General features: G+C 35.2%; 1 protein-coding gene across 9 annotated transcripts in view; it reads left to right on the forward strand.

Moving 5' to 3' along the window:
* Window positions 1-19,730, forward strand: part of LOC127976077 (neurexin-3a) — a 263,201-nt gene that overhangs the window by 73,259 nt on the left and 170,212 nt on the right. For 6 of the 9 annotated variants that reach the window (XM_052580184.1, XM_052580185.1, XM_052580188.1 and 3 more), the window contains 6 exons: window positions 5,945-6,148; window positions 8,863-8,889; window positions 12,207-12,326; window positions 12,748-13,129; window positions 14,044-14,234; window positions 14,334-14,507. In XM_052580184.1, coding sequence (XP_052436144.1) covers window positions 5,945-6,148; window positions 8,863-8,889; window positions 12,207-12,326; window positions 12,748-13,129; window positions 14,044-14,234; window positions 14,334-14,507 — 1,098 coding nt within the window. Of the gene's footprint in view, window positions 1-5,944; window positions 6,149-8,862; window positions 8,890-12,206; window positions 12,327-12,747; window positions 13,130-14,043; window positions 14,235-14,333; window positions 14,508-16,900; window positions 16,916-17,682; window positions 17,710-19,730 lie in introns of all 9 variants that reach the window. The other 3 variants (XM_052580190.1, XM_052580191.1, XM_052580186.1) reach the window with 2 other exon arrangements.

The following is a 19,730-nucleotide window of genomic DNA, read 5'->3' on the forward strand; positions in this document are numbered from 1 at the left end:
TAAGAAACCCAAGACAAGAGGGATTCATGGAGGGCTTGTGGGTCTGTTGTAAGCGGTGCGGCTCTGCGGTTGAAAACAGTTTATTTTCAGGTGCAGGAGAGTTATTGAACCGTTTCTAATCCAGCTCTGAAGCTAAATGAGAGCAGAAGAGAGCGGTTCGCAAGCTGCTTCCACAATCGTGGCTGAAACAGAACGGAGTAAATCCCTTTGTGTCTGCGTTGGGAGGAGCAGAGAGGGCAGCACGTGGAGGAGGATGTGGCTATATTGTATTTGCTCCACCTCTTCTTTTTTTTAAGGATGGATCTAAATTATTCAAATTGTTGCTGCAGTATAGCTACGATCTTCTATTTATGGCAGCTGTGGATGTCAGAAACTCCCTTCAGGGTTTCAACCATCTTTTAGAACGGACCAGAGCATGAAAACTGATTTAGACTTTTAAGTGGTTTTGGAGGATGCATAATAAACTTGCAATTATTTATTCACAGGCGGCATGGGTTCTTTAAATTTGTTCATTTTGTGCCATATCCATGCAGAAGAACTTTTAATTATCTGTATTTACCTTTGGTTGACATTAATTGTTGTGCAACCATTTAAAAAAAACTGCAATATATTGAGTTTACATGTGTTGTGATTATAAGGCATCTGCTGCCATCTAGTGGCACAGAAAGGAAATATTAAAGTCTCTGTGATTGTCAACCACTAGAGATAGAGGACATTTTAAGGACAGTGCTGTTTTCTGGATATTTGTCTTTTTTGAAGCTTTGCATAATAATGCGTTTCATTTCTAATATGAATTATATTTAAATGTTAAGCATTATACAGTATTTCCTCATTTAAGTAAGATAACAGATTAATGTTGTTATTCAGACTTCAAAATATATTTCCAAACCCCTCTTTATGATATTTCAGGCAAATCATCTTATGTAAAATAACACTGCTTCAAATAAATGGCCTGTAAGTCATTATAGTCACATTTAGGCCTTATGATTGTTGAGCAGTTGTGCTGTTTTCTCCCTTATAATAATGCTCATTGAAAGTGACTCAGTTTAATGTATAATGTGTGATTATGCAGTGACTTAAAATCACATGTCTCTCTCACTCTTGTTAGAGACTGCAATTAGCATCATTCGGGTATTTGCTTCTCTACAAAATAGACTGCACACCTGTGACGCATTATTTAACATGCGTATGTGGCCGTTTGGCCACCTGCAAGTCTGTTTCATTACAAACATGCGCTGAACAATTTCCTGAATGATTTGGGTTCAGTTAAATGTTTTAGTTCAGTTTTCACGTCATTATTTTCATTCACAGAAGAAGGGAATATTAGGGTGAGGTGTGTCACTTCCTGCGATCAGGACAGCTATGTTTTCCATAATAAAAAATAAAAAAAAGTTTCTGTATTGGTTGGTGATTCCTAATCTTTTTTTATACTAAATTTATTGTCTTAGGTACTACCAAAGCAGATTTTTTTTTAACACTATATTATTCTGATTGTTTAGTTAACATTAACTAAATAATAGTTTAAATTTGCAGAAAATTTACTCGCACTCAAGAAATAGAATGCAATGTGAGAAATTTACATTACATCACTTACTCACCATTGAATCCTCTGCAATGAATGGGTGCCAATCAACAAGTAATGGACATGATTCCAAAATTATTGCTCACATATTGTTGCTTCTGGCTAAAATGCAAGGTAATAATCCAAATTAGGAAACAGTTAGTTACATTCCTTTGTTCTGATTGGTCAGCAGCTGTGTTTTATTAATGATACAGCATGGCTATGACGGCTTCTCCCTACGGTTCTGTGTATCATTGAGCAACACCCTTAGAAACCACCCTTAGCAACATAAACAATCAATTCTAAGGCATCAAATTCTAAGGCATCGCTAATTAACTTGCCTCGAAAAAGTAACATTTCAATACATACAGTTTTTATTGTGTGATGACAATTTTTAAAAGCAATAAGGTACTCAAGGCCGTGCTGTATTGTGAATAAATCACGACTGAAGGGTGCTGTTAGGCACGAGGTGAAGTGGATTTATATGATTTTTTCACGATACAGCACGGCCTCTCGTGCCTTATTGATTACATAATGCTTCCTCCATTGAAAAGTCTATCCCCTGTTGTCCTCTATAAATGTTTTTGCTCATGAACAGTGCTTGATCTGGGCATATTTCTCTCCTGATTCAGATGAGACAACTTTTTCACTAAAGAATGCTATGTTGCGGATAAAAAAAACTTTTTTTTTTATCCAGAAGCAATGGTTTGAAGTTAAGAGGGTCTTTATGATGGATTTGTTTCTTACAAACTAGTAGCTTATAAACATTACCTGCAGAGGATCCATAGGTGAGCAAGTGATGTAATGTTAAATGTCTTCAAATCCAACGAAGAAACAAACTCATCTACATCTTGGATGGCCTGAGGAATTTATATTTTTGCAACCTTACTTTAGTGAATTGGTTAGTCATACTCATAGAATGGATGAAATTTAATCAGGAATTGCCTAAAATCTAAACTGGGCAAATGGAAGCTGCACTGCAACAGCTGACCTATCAAAAATCTCTCTCTTGCCATCTTAATTTCCAGCATGTGGCACCACAGGAGCTGATGAAGGTTAAGAGTCTAACTGGACAGCTTAAGACAGCGGTAACATCTGCTCTGCTTACCAAAGGGTCTCTGCACGTCTCGGTCTCACAGGAGAGATTGAAGGTTGAATTGCTGTCTGCATTAATGTCCCTGTCATCTTCAGTTTAGAGTTTGTCGTCTGCTGGTGAGCAGTAGGAAGACTGACAGTTTAATGAACATTGATTGCCTTTTATGCCTGATGTTTCTCTCATTATGTCATTGAGACAGAGCTCAGAACAGGTCAGTTTGATCCTTCTGTGCCGCATAGATGATGATGATAGATCATATCAGAGATACACCTTAATTAACCAGCCTGTGCTCACTCAATATTAGAAGCTAAATCAATACATTTGTATTCCAGAGCGCTATCCCATCTGGGTTAATCGAAATGTTATGACAAAAATGTGTTACCGGTGCCTCAAGCAAGGGCTGTAACTTGATGAAAATAAATAAACACAAATTCATTTACACAAAGTGCCTTATTTTTTAATAACACAAATGTGCCAGTCACAAGAAGTTTATATAAATGGAAAATTATAGAAATTATAATTATTTTTATTTCAAAATAGAAGTTGAACAGGTGCAAGAAAATACTATTTATTTCTACTTCAGATTTTTATTTTGATGCATATTACTATACATATTTGTCAAATGTATAAGCAATTTCTGATCGAAAAGAGTTTCAAAGTAAACCCTCTACCTTTATTTATGTATGTATGTGTGTATGTATGTTTGACAAGAGTCCTTTTGGACCTCATAAGTAGATGCTAATGTATAAGTAGATGCTTATGTATATTTATAAATTATTTTCGTGCAATTATTATTTTTTAACGTATAATGCTTGCTTTTTTTTTGCTCCAGTTCACTTACAGTAAATTATTGAAGCCCATTGTCTCCACTTTGAAAAAAATATATAATTCTTTAAGACATAATAATAAGATATTTTCTCAACATTTTTATAAGACACTTGCTGATAATTATGTATTAATATAATATTCAGAGGAAAAATATCATACGTAATGAGAAATCTTTGTGAAATAATGAGAAACTTTTTTCATAACATCTGGTAATAACGAGAAACTTTCTCGAAATAATAAAAACTTTCTCGTAAAAATGAGAAACATCACATGACGGGGCGTTCCCAGACCAACCGTCTGTATGTATAATCCTGCAGTGTAACAAGTGATATTTTGGGGCTCTTAAAAAAATATGAAGTAAAAACAGCATCCATAATAATAATGAAGTAATTTCAAAAATGTTTTTGGCTGGAGTATAGCACGTCATACTGCAGGACACTGCATGAAATCTGACTTGCATATCCCCTTGAATGTGCATGAATGCTCAAATGCATAAAATGTCTGAAAGATCTGTTTGTGAAAGATAGATATCCAAAAGTTCAGATGCAGCATAGAAAGGGAGAAAAAAACATTCTGATTAAACATTCCATCTATTCAGTCATCAATTAGTCAGATGGAATGTCAGTTAAAGCCCTTTATTTATTGAATTAGCCTCTCCCACGAGTAATGCTTCTTGCAGCTCATTTGACTTTCATGAACCGCGTTTCATTCGGGCATGTGATTGAATAAGTTCTGTGTTCATTATTTACACAGGAAAACAAAAGCAGGGCTTAATTAATATACCAAAATGTCAGATGTGTACCACATTTTTATACAGCCATATGATCTGCATTAATCATCCCAGCCTACAAATCTAAAAGAGAGAAAGACGATCACGTTTTACAGGTAAATACAGTGAATGAGTGCCCTCACGTGTCCTGAGACGGATTTATGAGATGCTTTGAGAGAAAACAGCAGTGTATCAAATCTCATAAGTGAGTCTCTTAAGATGGCTGCCGTATGCTGTTGTGTAACATCGGCCCCTTATTGAGAAACACTGCCACCCTGTGAAGATCTCCGGTGCCTTATTCCCCCGTCACTCTCGTCACATTCTCCACCGCATGTTTCTGTCCACTCGCATCAGCCCGCTGCTCAATAACGTTGATACAAAATAATTTTGATTTGCTTTCACTCAGAGTTAATCGTCAGATACTGTCTGGAGGTTAGTCCCACTTATCTGTTTCTCTTCTCGCTGTCTTCACTGATGGCAGCACAACCTCGAATTCTCTCTCCCTCTCTCTACTTAGCATGCCGGGTGTAAAATGAAAATCGGCGGGGGCCGCAGGGAAAGATTGAAAAGCAACTAATTGCACATGATAACATATTGATCACTGTGTAATTGTAGAGTTTGTCAGCGGTTTCTATGCATCGATATTTAGGATGCATGTGTTCAGGATGGAGTTTTCACAGCTCAGGATTAAATGAGCATCTGTTGTTGATCTTGTCTTGAAATGCGTGATCAATATATTTGCATTTTATGATTTACTAAAGTCTACTATATATATCTTTTATAAGGTGATCTTAGACAGAATTATTGTGAGCAAATACTGTAACCGAGCCACTCCAAATTTCTCCATTATTAGATGAAGGTCATAAGTTTGGTTTTAACATTGTGAGGAACAATTTAATGTTCATGAAATGTATCTTGGTATTATCAATGTTAGTTTTTTCAGGATTCCTTGAGTTGAGATTGAACAGTGTTTATTGGAAAGAGAACTCTTTTATAACATTATGAAAAGTCTTTACTGTCACTTCTTATCAGTTTAATGAACCCTTGCTGAATAAAAGCATTAATTTCTATTAAGTAAAGATATCTGAAGGGTAGTATTATATTAGTTTTTCTTTCTGAAGCAAAGTTATTTTGACCTTCATTGACCATTGTAACAAAATATTAATATATTGTTGTGCTGCAGAATTATTTCAAAAATGTTAAGCTTGAAGTGAGATTTTATGTGTCCTCATTCATTTATTCTGTAAAAAACTAGCTATGAATTATGTCTTTCTTTGAATGACATTGAATGAGAGTCAGAGGCTGAGACTGGGAAGAAAGGTCATCAGTCCCGTCCTAGCAGTGTGTCTGACTTGCTGAAAAGTGCAGATGCCTTCAACGTTTCCAGTGGCAGGAGAGATATGTTCATTTACCTGTTGAGCCAGTTAATAGAAACATGTGGGGGGCTCGTGCAGATTGTGTTAACTCTGTGTGCTTTGTTTTAGTCATGCATTACCTCAAGAAGATGCTTGCAATTTTTACAGGCCATTGTCTTGAACGTGCAGACTTTTGGTTTATGTTGTGTTGTTATGTTTTGTTAGTTGTTAGGATTGTTTATGGATACTATTTGACATTTCCTAAACTGAAATTCCCCAAAATTCAAAAGTTTTTAGTTATAACATGTCTAAATCTTGTGTTCTTTTGTCCACAGAGGCGTCCATCTTGAGCTATGACGGGAGCATGTACATGAAAGTGGTGATGCCTACTGTGATGCACACTGAAGCGGAGGACGTGTCCCTTCGCTTCATGTCTCAGCGGGCATATGGCCTGCTCATGGCCACCACCTCACGCGACTCTGCCGACACTCTTCGGCTAGAGCTGGACGGCAGTCGCGTCAAACTCACGGTCAACTTAGGTATTGTATAAAACCCCCTTCTTCAGGACGCAGTGCTTCTTCTTTTTCTCTCTCCCTATCTGTCCATCATTCCAGCCCCACCCTCCCCTGCCTCCATCATTATTACATTCATTAATAAGATATATTAAGATGTTGTTTTATTGTTTTTCGTCATTTGCATGGTTCACCACACATTTGATTGTTTTCAGTTTGAATTGATTGTTTTCTTAAAGTAATTGACGGTAAATTCTAATTTTGGCTACTAATTGATGTTAGGGGTGGGTGGTATGATATTAAATCACTGTACAAGTAGGCTAATATAATCATATATATCACAATATAGTTATATATATATATATGAAAAGTTAAAAAATAGTACTTCATACTTTTATTCTGAACTTCATGGATGCAAATAAATTTGCAAAACAAAAAAATAATAAATTTGTTAACAACCAAAGGAATATGAGGAGCATTGGCTGCATAATATCATTCAGGTAAAAACATGAAATATTGTAATGAAATCGAATGCAGTTATAAGATGTATAACATGTTTTCAACTCTTAATTCTGATTACAGGGGTCATATGACATGATTTCATGTTTTCCTTTCTCTTTGGAGTGTTACAAGCTGATAGTTCATAGATACGATCAGTAAAGTCTCAAACCCAAAGAGATATTCTTTCTAAAAGTTAAGACTCAACCACACCTTCCTAAAATGCCTCATTCAAACATGCCCCCACAAATCTATGTCACAATGTTGGAAGATATGCATAACATAGCCCAAATGTATACGCAAAGAAAGAAGGTGTAACTTGTAATATTGTTGCTGAGACATTGTGTGTTTCCAAATATGGTAAGGGGCGGATAGCAACTCACATTATTATACTGGAAGCTCACATTATTATTGCACATCATTTGAATTCTTTATTGATTTAGCCATAATTAATCTATGCAATTTTATATTTTGTATCTTTTGGGACTGGCTTCTACAAATTTCTCCATTTGGCACAACTGTAAATAACACGCAACAGTCTTATTTCTTATTTCAAAGTGGATGTGTCTATTGCGGTATAAAGTTAATGCTTAATTTCTATCACATATATTGTACCATCATACTGCCCAGGCCTAACTGACACAATGTTTGGTGCATTTTTGTAATATATTAACCATGATCATTGTCATAGTGAAGACAAAATCTCCTTTGAGACAGTCACAGCACTGCATAAAAGCATAGCATTTTTTTTATTTAATGTCGACTTTTGAAATGATGGGTAATTCCATTTAATGATTACAATCCAAGTGTTGTGACTTTCTGATTGTCAACTTAACACTGATTCCTGTCATCTTTTTCTACTTGACAATGTCTTCAGTAACTCTTTTCTGACAAACCTCATGTTCTGTCTCAGTTGGTTCCATTCGTACCACACTTGTGCTTTGGTTGGTATTTCCTTTCCGTTACATCATTTCCTTTTAACCACTGTCACCTCTCCCTCACTGTCCAGTTCTCTGAGACACATTCTCCATGCTTTGTCAAAAGATGGTATTCACCCCTTCAAAGGCCCTTAGCCTGCGGCCCGGTCGGCAAACAGCCCGAGAACAGAGCTCTCAGCTTCACCTGCAGCTGGTAGCACCTCTCAATCCTCAATCAGACACCATTACCTTTACACGAGAGATAAGACACTAACTGATCATTAAGTCACAGTGTCGTCATTAAAGGAAGTGACACAACTCACACCTCACTGCAGGAAACAGCCTGAGGTTTGACAGTTAGACTGATCGTCTGTGACAGCTCAACCATAGTAGACACAAACATAGCCCACACACTGTAAACGTACTGTCATATGACTGCATATACAGAGAAATCATCTGTAATTATTAGACAGACTGTCAGACATAAAACACCACTGTATACATATGTATATCATTAGACGTAGGCTCAGGACAGCCCTAGCTTCCAAAATACAAGGTTGTTTTACTTTTAGGACAACGCAGACCTCTACAACTATACGTTTGCAAACAATTATTAATATTTTAGAGATTGTAGTATATTAAGGGCTCATTTGAATGGTCAGATCTCAGGAAGATCTAGCTGGAGGTACAGAGGCCACTGCATGGTGCTGGTGCTTATTGGATCGCGGCTGTTTGCTCCCACTTTTCTGTTGCGGTTGACGACACATGGTAAATCCAGCCACACAGAGCCCAACCCAGAGCATGATGCCATCAAAATACTGATGGCATATTATAGATCCGTATTCAAGAAAAATGCCCTAACACCAACTTCTTGCTAAATGTATTTAAGCTGTTAAAGCGTGTTTAGCTAATGAGCTGGTGTGATTTCTTTGGAGCAGGATTCTCAGATAGGTCTGAGAATTAAAAGCATCATTTTAATAAAATAAAATAACGTTCTGGGTTGAATAGTCTTTGTGGTTGGTGAGCTCCAAGTGGCCATTTTATAATTTTATAAAATAAACAGTGCTTACAAAGCAATTATTTGTTTTTAGCTGCAAAATAATCATAAAAAGTATTTTATTCATTGACACATCTAATTCTTTGACGGTTGCAGTTAATCCAGTGACTTTTCATGAAATTATAATGCTTTCATTAATAATACTAAAAAAAATGGCCGCCTCTTTGCATGTGGACGTCCCCGGAAGGGTGGAATTATTGTTTTTGGATGTCTGCAGCTGTAACCTTGAAGGATGCAATTTCATCTGTCACTTATTTTCCCCCATCTAGACTGTATCAGGATAAACTGTAACTCCAGTAAGTTAACACTCAAGTTTCATTTTGTTCCTAATGATTCTCTTGTTGAAAAGAATGTCTTGTGCCTTTTCCTCCATTTAGTCAAGGAGAGTTTGCGCCTTGTGAAAGGGTCAGTTGATGCATCTCTCCAGTCACGATTACCACAATTATAACTGGTGGTGACTTAATAATCATGGCTTGTTTTTGATGGCCTGTAATTTAGCTGTAATGTCAATCTATTTCCTACCCTATCAGCATCTTTTATAGAAAGGTCTTGATTTGTATGGTAACTATTAAACTGCCTATTTTTAATGTAGTAAATACGATTAAAGTAGTGCATGCATTAATATGAAATATTATTGGGCATGCAGAAATACGTGTTATGTTAAATTATTGTATTTAGAAACAGGTTTGCCATCAGGTTTGTATAACGTTTAAAGTCACCACATATCAACTTTTTTCCTAGAAATAAATTGTAATACATTCGCATACAGAGAACATAAAATCACTAATGTTATATTTTTTTACAATGGCATCTAATTTCAGCATATTCTTATGATATGATGCAATATGGTTTTGTCATGTTGACTGGGTTGGTTGTATTTTAAGTCAAACTACAGAAATGTATTTTAAGCTCATTAATGTATGGCGTAATACACAATTCTTAAAACAAAAATGATGCTAAAGACCCAAATCTAGTTCAGTTGTTACCTGAAGTTCTTGGAATTTTCCTTCTAAGAATATAGAAATTACTTTGTTCAGTACAGTGCCATTTAGTTACTTCACTTTTTTGGATAATTATACTGTTAGTAAAGAAATGATTTATACAGTTTTGGCAAAAAACACAGCTTTTACTCAAAAATAGGTCTTGAATTCTCTCAATGACAATAATAAGATTGATATAAACTATAAAGGTGATATCATATTAAGAAACATTTTATATGTATTCATCGCATACAAAATAAGTTTTTGTTTGCATAATATGTGTGTTCTGTGTATATTATGTATATATAAATACACACACACAGTATATATTTTGAAAATATTTACATGTGTATATTTATAGTCGTATAATTTATTTTATAAATAAATATTTAATATATAAACATATCCTATTTTTCTGAACTGTATACAAGTGTGTGTATTTATATATACATAAATACACAGATCACACATTCATTTTATCATGTACTGTAAACAAAAACTTTTTTGGGATGCGATTAATCACGATTAGTCATTTTACAGCGCTTTTTAACAAATAAAACCACTCTGAATAACTATAAACGAACTGATTTGCCCACTTTGAAAGGTAAGAATGTCTAATTGTAGTTGTCTTATTTCGGCTATGTACAGTATGTGTGAATAATGACTAAATGGCTTGCATACCATATGGATCTTTATATCTGCATGCAATAGTTGTGTGTCGTGTCCTAACTACACACGACATGATAAAAGGTATCTTTTCCATGTAAATCTGAGTTTTTATCTTAACTAACTGCGATGGCGACACACAAAATGTCTATTTTAAAAACAGTTTGTATTTCTGCGTCGCCGCAGCTGGAACTGCAACCAACAAACTATATGACAGTGATAATCTCAGGTAACGATTATGTGCTCTATTCAAAGTTAAATGGGTCCAATGCAAGTTTGAATGTCATATTGCATGGCATTTATAGCATTTCTGTCACGTCGCGTCTAGTGTTAACTCCCAAATTGCTTGTCCCTGGAATCTTGTCGAGTCACATGTAGTTAGAACATGGTGTTAGAGTGGTTTCGTATTTTGTTTATTATATGTGACTGTTCTTTCAGTCGTCTCATAATTAAAAGGCTGCAGGCTGTATTCCATGTGGCTAATTCTTACAATGACTAAGTTTCTTTAGATAAAAGCATTTGTGCCAAATGATGAGTGTTGGTGATGTACTAGAGAGCCTGGCCCTGCTGGAAATGTACCAAGTGAACCAGTAACCCACAACTACACCTCCATCAGTCATTCTGATCAAGTAGCAAACACTCACATCATGCTAGATTAGTCTCATCCCTTTACCTGCAGCAGTTCACACTTTCCATCACTCAGATTAATATAATGCCACTAATTACAATGATGTGCTTATCAGAGCTATTAGTTCGTAAGCTCCTGTTACGAGACCTGCATTTTTACAAGCTCTAAGATTATTACCTGCATACAGCAGTGGAATCTGTGCAGAAAGTGGTTCATACTGGTGGATTTGTGCATTAGTCAAACGCTGGTAAACTGAGACGAGATTTTGATGCTTTCAAAATACGATAATTGCTTGCTTGGCCTTTAATAGTTGTTCTGCTTAGTTATTATGTTTCGGAATTCTGAAAAGGACAGTTAATCTTTCAGAATCAAATCTAAGTTGCAATTATTCAGTAGGTTACAGTGCACTAGGTATTGTTTTTGCATCGGTGTAGGAATGATCTAATAGACATGATAAACTGTCGGAACGATGTCAGTGATGGCAGATTGTGAGGTTCTTGTCGGTCCAAACACATTTATGTCAGTACTGAAGAGGGTGGAAGGTAATATTCTTTCTCAGACAACTACAGATAACTGCATACTGGTAGATACATAACACAATTTCCCTAGAGCCAAGAGATTTTGAGGGATGTGGAGCGTGATTTCATAGCACGCTCTGAGCTGAATCCAAAACACCTCACTGCTCTCCTCTGTGACTACTTAACTCCTCAGATGCATTGCATCATATAAAATATATTGCTTTCTTGTAAATTAACTCCGATTCTGACTTTAAAGGTGAAGCATTTGATTTTTGTATCACTCGTGTTACCAAATAAAATTGCTAAAAGATTGACTTTTTAAACACCTTTCCCATATCACACACCTTTCTGCCAGTGGTTTGGACAATATACTCTAGCTCTGTCCCAAACTCATGCTATTGGTTAAGACAGTATTGCTTATTGTTACATATACACAGCTAGGATAACAAAGAACTTTGTCCTTGAGTGGTGAATCAAGACCTTTTATGAGTAAAAGCCATTTTATAATCTCAGAATTATGTTTTGAAGTGATTCTTGTGAAAAACAGAGGAAACAAAATTGGCTAACAATTTTAGTTTATTGTTAAAACTTATGTTTTTATGTCATTTTCAAAAACATCTGCACCAAACCTCTGCTTTCTCTATTGTGTTAATCATCGAGAAAAAAAAAAAAGAAAGAAGAAGAAATTTTACCTGATTTGCCATATAGCTAGCATCAAATTTAAAGAAACAAGAGCAATATACACTTTTTGTCATTGAAAGCAAAGGTTTGGTCAGAGACAATTCAGGTTGGCATTAACATTTCATGACCGTCGTTCTCAGGCAAAGGACCAGAGACACTGTATGCCGGACAAAAACTCAATGATAATGAATGGCATACTGTGCGCGTGATCCGGAGGGGCAAAAGCTACAAGCTAATGGTTGACGATGACGTAGCAGAAGGTACTACCCTGAAAGACAACACAATTCTTGATGGGTTATTTTATTTGAGCAGCAGGAAACTGCAGAAATAAGTACAGTATGTGAAAGTTTTCAGTTGCTAGTTCTAGTTATTCTTTAGACAGAGATTGTGTGGTTGTGATAAATTATGGGAAACATCATTTACAATGTTTCATCAGTTGTTCATAGTTTAACACTACTTTAGTGTTTCTCTGCAATAAGATAAATATTTTTGATTCATGTTTTTTGCTAAGCTGACGTTATGTAGAACTCGCTCTGTGTAGCCAGTAGTTGGAGAGCCTGACTCAGGGTTTTGGTGTATGGTAGCAGTTTTATGCCTGTACAGCAGTGTAATATTGTTTGAGGGTGTAGTATAGCAGCATCTTTTTTCTTGTTTTCCTTTCCGACCTGCTGTGGTTTGTAGGTCAGATGGTGGGCGATCACACCCGGTTAGAGTTTCACAACATCGAGACGGGCGTGATGACCGAGCGCCGTTTCGTCTCCATGATCCCCTCCAGTTTCATCGGCCACCTGCAGAGCCTCAAGTTCAATGGCATGCTCTACATCGACCTGTGCAAGAACGGCGATATCGACTACTGCGAGCTCAACGCTCGCTTCGGCATGCGCTCCATCATCGCAGACCCCGTGACATTCAAGTCCAAGAGCAGTTACCTGAGTCTAGCGACTTTGCAGGCTTACACATCCATGCACCTTTTCTTCCAGTTCAAGACGACCTCTCCAGATGGATTCATCCTCTTCAACAGCGGGGATGGAAGTGATTTCATCGCTGTAGAGCTGGTGAAAGGGTAAGCTTTTTTTGAGGAAATGGCCACTTGATTTTTTCTTTTTTATCCGATATAAGTGTTTACAAGGAAACAAGCTGCTTTAGGTAACATTTATGAGGAAGTACTAAATTAAACAGTGTCATCTGGAGTTTTAGGGATTGAATCTTATCATCATACATTCATTGAGGCAAATACACCAGAAGTCTTTAAGCAGAACCATATGTGGGCCTTGTTTTTAAGAATTCTTGGAAGGAAAGTACATTTCAAGTAATTTCTTCTCTTTTTTTGTGGCATCTAGATATAGACTGATAATTGGTTTGTTTAAATATTTGTATTGATATTTATGCTTTTTTAACACAATAATTGGTTCTTTAATATTGAAGCCAGCAAATTGTCATAATTTAGTGGGCAAAAACAGTATTCAAAAGTAAAGTAACTTATTTAGTACACTGTTTTTTAAATATATATATATATATATATATATATATATATATATATATATATATATATATATATATATATATAGGTTTTTATAGAATATTTATTTATTGTGCTTGGAGATAATTTAAATATTGATCATTTAATTTAATTTAAGTTTAGTTAATTTTAAGTATACAGATAAATTGTTTAGTAGGCCAGAACAGTATTCACAGGAAAAGAACATATTAAAATAAAGATATATATATATATATATATATATATATATAGAAAATAAGATTTATCCAGCTCCTCATAAAAAGTAAAAAAATAAATTGTGGTTCCTGTTGAAGTTGGCAGTTCGTGGGCAAAATAAAAAGGGAAGTGGAGAGTAAAAATTTATTTTTCTACAGTGAGCATATCTCAAATTGATATATTTAGAAAACGTAGTTATAATGGCATATGATATGGCCTTTCTACTCTCCCTGTAAACCGAACTTCACTTTTCTGTCTTCTAGGTACATACATTACGTGTTTGATCTTGGCAACGGGCCCAATGTAATCAAGGGCAACAGTGACCGAGCTCTCCATGACAACCAGTGGCATAACGTTGTCATCACTAGAGACAACAGTAACGTCCACACACTCAAGGTCGATGCCAAGGCAGTGAGTCAAGTCGTCAACGGCGCTAAAAATCTGGACCTTAAAGGTACATAAGCAGCTAAAATTCCTATATTCTCATGCCCCCATCACAGTCTTGTCACTTCTTTGTTTACCTGGCCTTCTATTGTATCTGCATTCTGCCCAGGTGACCTCTACATCGCCGGATTGGGGCCCAACATGTATAACAGCCTGCCCAAACTTGTGGCCTCTAGGGATGGTTTTAAGGGTTGCCTGGCATCTGTGGACCTGAACGGACGCCTTCCCGACCTCATAAATGACGCCTTGTTCCGCAGTGGTCAGATCGAGCGGGGATGCGAAGGTACACCCTCTTACAACTCTAGCTCGAGGAGCCCGTTCTTTCTCATGAATGCAAACAGTAGTTCCACCTCCACCTCACTGAGCCATCACTGCATCTTTCTCACCCTGCTTGTCACATCTCTCACCCAGTCAGCTCTCTGTTGAGCCCACTGGATAATTCACATTCTTACTGGCCACATTGGTCATGCTAGGATCAGCCAAGTCGTTGTTTGTATGAATTAGTGACATTTTTGCAAACCGACCTAGAGAGGGAATATTTACACTGCAGTATTTTGAGTCAAGATGGAACTTTATGCATTCGATCTGATGTGTTTTGACCTTAAACCATTAAAAATAAAACAAGAATATGTGCAGCTATTAAGTAGTTATGACAAATGTGTTGTAATATATCTACACTACCATTCAAAAGTTTTATTTCTTATTCTTATTGAAGAATTTAATGCTTTTATTTGGCTGGGAAGCATCAAATTAATCAAAACTAACAGTAGATAATAAGTAAATGCTATTATTTTTTTGACTTTCTATTTATCAAAGAATCCTGGAGAAAAATACTGACCAGCGCATCTGTTTTCAGCATTGAAAATATCATGTTACACTGAAGACTGGAGTAATGAATGCTGAAAGTTCTGTTTTTCCATATCAGAAATAATTTATTTAAAATATATTTAAAGTTATTTTTAATTGTAATAATATTCAAAAATATGTTTTATTTAATAATGTATATGTGATCAAATAATGCAGCTTTGATGAGCATAAAAAAGCCTTAATGACCCCAGGCTTTTAAATGGTAGTGTATATAATATTATTTTTGTTTTGAAAATATCTTTTGGATGGGAGTGAAATAAATATAACATTTGAATATTGTGATTTAATTACATCTATGTCTATTTGACTGATTAGAATTAAATATTAAAGACAAAAAAAACTCAAAAAAAAAATTATAAAAAAAGAATTTGACATTTTATCAGAAGCTAGGTGTGAGTAAAGTGAGATTGCAGATATTATGGTCATATAACCAGCATCAAAGCTTCAATCATAACACATGATTGTATGTTAAATGCCAAATATGTCCAAAAGATCAGAACACAGATCATTTAAGATCAATACAAGAATATTTCTTCACTTACTCATTGTTAATATCCATTATTTTATTAACATGAGATATTTCATATCCATATTTCACTGCCATATTTCAGTGCATGTTAATGTCTTTGATTGCTTGACATTATTTGTTTGTTTGTTTAGTTGGTTGGTTATTATATATATTTATATAATTATTTATATAATTATTATTATTATATATATATATATATAATTTTTTTTTGTCTTTCACTTTTTTGTTATTAGTGTTCTCTTGTTCTTTTTGATTTGTTATAGTCTTGTTTGTGTAAAACTTTGTGTACTAGCATTTATATGACCTGTCCATCCATTACAAAATTAATCATCCATCACAATTTCATCATCCATCTCAATGTTGTCTTGAACAAAAAGCTTCCCTTTATGTTGAGTATCCTACATGTTACATTTACATGTTGTTGAACCAAGAATAAAATCTTATCTGTCTAAATCGTTTGGTCTTTTGTTGTATCATCTTCACGTTTTGTTGCTTGAGTCCATTGCGTGAGTGTGAAATGTCAATGTCAGCATGCTTGATAAACACATGTAAGTCTGGGATTGTTTTCCAAAGACATGGGCTACTAGTTTATGAATACACCACTGGTCTTGACAGATATGAAAATGTATTTTAAAACTAATTCACATTTAATGGTTTAATGTCAAAGCGTACACAATTTAAAACATGCAAATCTTGTTTATCTTTTTCTTCCTCTTCAGTATCTGTGTTGCAAACAGTCAAGACGATTTTTCAAAAAATAAAAATAAAGCTGCCTTTATTGTTAAAGTTTTTAAGACCCTACATTTAAGCAAGGGCTTTTCACACTTTGCTTAACCCTGGGTTTATCATCTTTCAAGACCTCGCTTTTAACTCCGGATGAAGACGAAGGTGGAAATCGCAGGGCTAAAAAATAACAAAAATAAAAAAATAGCATGATTGGGCTAGTTTTGTTTACCAGGTAATCATCCAAATTAATTGTTAACCCCCCAGTAAATTAAATTATGAGCAGTGTGAATGGTGAATCAGGATATGACCCATTTCAAGTGTGAAAAGCCCTATTGCAAAAACCAAAGAATATATTCATCTTTAACATAATTCCACATGTTTTCAGGACACGGGCTACCGTCAGATCGTCTGATAGCCGACATGCTTAAATACACATCTTTAGGATTTTATAAACCGAGACATACCCAACACCATTTGAATTCACTTCTTCATTTCATACATGAATAGAACAACTTTGTGTGTGTGTGTGTTTTACGTTTATCTCTCCCGCACAGCATCCAAAAGTGAACGTGAGTAGGTTTTTATGTTCACAGCCCAGCATGAAAGACACATCACTCTGTAATGTACTGTTTGTGCACAGTAAAACTGTAAGCCGTGTATGGAATGGCTAGACAATGGCAACAGAATCCTTTGCTGGTTCATATGGCAATGAATGCGCCATTCTGTTGTAATGAAGCTTTACATCCACCAGATGGCAATGATGCACCTGTGCTTAGGAAGGCGAGGGCTCGATCACATGCTGCAGTATTCCAGGGGAACATTTTGTTTTCACAGAACGAAACATCATTAAAATGTCTCCTCTCCAACCTCTTGCTTTGTGCAGTCTTAGCAGTTTCTGTTGATTTATGTTAGCATTAGCACATTATCATTCCCATACTTTGCATTGAAAGTCATTTTAACATTTTTGCTGTCAGAAAAGCGGACTAGAATGGAATATGCAAACGAAGCCTGATTTTTTCAGCATGTTTATTGGCTGAATATATTTTAACTGTAAATGAGATCGTTTTTAATTTACTTGTAGCGCTTTTTAGCAACTAAATAGGCTACTTTGATTGAGTGCCATTACACTTTCAACCCAGCCTTGCTGAAAACCCATCAGTTTCATGACTATTATTATAATTTATAACCCATGATGCAGTAACTCAAGAGTGCAAACCCTTCCTAAGAATGGTAAAGCATGTCCTGTTAGTAAAGCCATTGCTTTATTAACAGTAGCCATCGACCACTTTCTTACCTGTTTGATTGTTTTCGCTTTTCTGTTTCTTGCTTAACAAAGTTGGTTTCACCAAAGCAGATCTACAAGGTATATAAGGTTCAATTCCATTCTGAGCTCGGCTGAAAGCTGCTGTTTTGTCTTGTGCTGGTTTGTTTTGTACTCTTCCCAATACCCAGACATAAAGCGGACACTAGCTGGTTCACTGTAACAATGTCTTGGTATAAAATGGTTCACTTCTTTCTAAAAGAAAATGCCCTTGTGCTTTTACCGAAGGTCGTGAGATTTGCAAAGTGAGAAAAGTAATGATTGCAACTGAGAGTCTGCATTAATAAAACATGAGCCCTCCTGTATAATTAAGTCCCCATGTCCTGTTTTGCTGTATCTTGTCTTGTTGCTTTTTTTTCGCTAACGACGTTCAGCTGAGAGAGGAATCTGGCTTAGGAGAATCCATTAAGTATCTCACCATGGGCTTCTTCTCGCTTGTCTTTAAATGCACTGAACAGCAATATGATTAGCAAAATAATTAATAGAATTAGCATGAAAATCCATCTGGAAATGTTGGCACGCTACTGTAGACTTTAAACTCAGATAGCATCCCACAGAGGACATAAACTCAAACAGATGTGATTTTCACTTTATCATTTATGCGACATCACAAAAAAAAGAGTAGCTTATACTTGCAGTTGAAGTGAATTTCATCATAGCTGAGGGTAAATCATGTATGTATAGTCACTAACACTTTAGACCCAGTGTGACCTAGTTCATTGTTGCAGGTCATTCCTGTTACGCAGTACAACTTGTCAAAATAAATAAAATGAATGTGCTGGTGTTGCAATTTCAGCACTTTAACTATTTGTACAATGGCAAAGAGATTACAAAACTGGGTTGGAGAAAGACTTAAGATTTTTTTTTTAATTAATTAATTAATTTATTTTTGTGCTAGGAAATTTCTTGAATAAAATTTCCCATAAATTGACATTTTATTATATTTTCCATTTGTGTTTGATCTCGGGTTCACTTTGCACTGATACTGTAATAAAACACAATGAATTATAATTTACATTTTTAAACATTTAAACAAAATTTTATATTGTATTCAGTGCATTAATATGTTCATTGGCATTCAAAAGGCTAAGTTCAGTAATAATTTTAATTAAAAAAAATTTTTTTGCAGATGGGGATGCATTAAACTGAACAAAAGTGACCGTAAATACTGTACATTTACATTGTTATAAAATGTTTACCTTTCAATTTAATGCTATTCTTTTGAACCTTGTATTGATTAAAGAATCTTGAGGAAAAACTTAGCACTGTTTACGTAATAAAAAAGATTATGTAGCATTACTGTTTTCAACTTTGATATTGATAAGAAATGTTTCTTGAGCATGCTTCAGATACATATTAATGTATAATGAGTTCTGTTCATGACACAGGAGTAATAATTCTGAAAATTCAGCTTTGCCATCACAGGAATAAATTACCTTTTAAAAATGGTTATTTTAAATTGTAATATTTTTCATTGTATGATTGACTTCCTTCAAAAACAGATAAATAAATCTTACTGACGCTAAATTTTGAACTGTTTTGCATAATAGGAATATGACAGTGTACAGCATAATTTGAATGACCCTTTTCAGCACTTTTGAAGTGGCCATTGTCTAATGAAATTTGTTAACTGGAACTAACTACTGTATGTAAATCTGTACAGAAACATAAAGCAAAAATACATGAATACTGTCTTAATAAGGCCAGTTTACATAATGTAATGCTTGACTGTATCCCATGAAAATAAGTTAATGTGCTACTATTATAAGCCTGAATTATGTGAATGGCAAAGTCATAGAGAACTATCTTGAAGTATAGTCTCTTCGATTTTCCATTCGAAATCCTATCTGCAGTCAGCAAACTGGGGTGAATCATTTTATGTTGAACTTTTATGTAGTACTGAAGTTGCACTTTGCATTGCACACTAAATGCGCTTTTAGCCTTCTTTTCTCCCCCTTTTGTTAAACTAAAGTTGATGTTTGTGGTTAACCTCTTATTTTCGTAGATGTATTTCACAAGAAAAATGCACTCAAAGCCAATTTATTTGCAATTATCTTGTTTAC

This window comes from Carassius gibelio, chromosome B17, assembly GCF_023724105.1.
Source record: "Carassius gibelio isolate Cgi1373 ecotype wild population from Czech Republic chromosome B17, carGib1.2-hapl.c, whole genome shotgun sequence".
NCBI lineage: Eukaryota > Metazoa > Chordata > Actinopteri > Cypriniformes > Cyprinidae > Carassius > Carassius gibelio.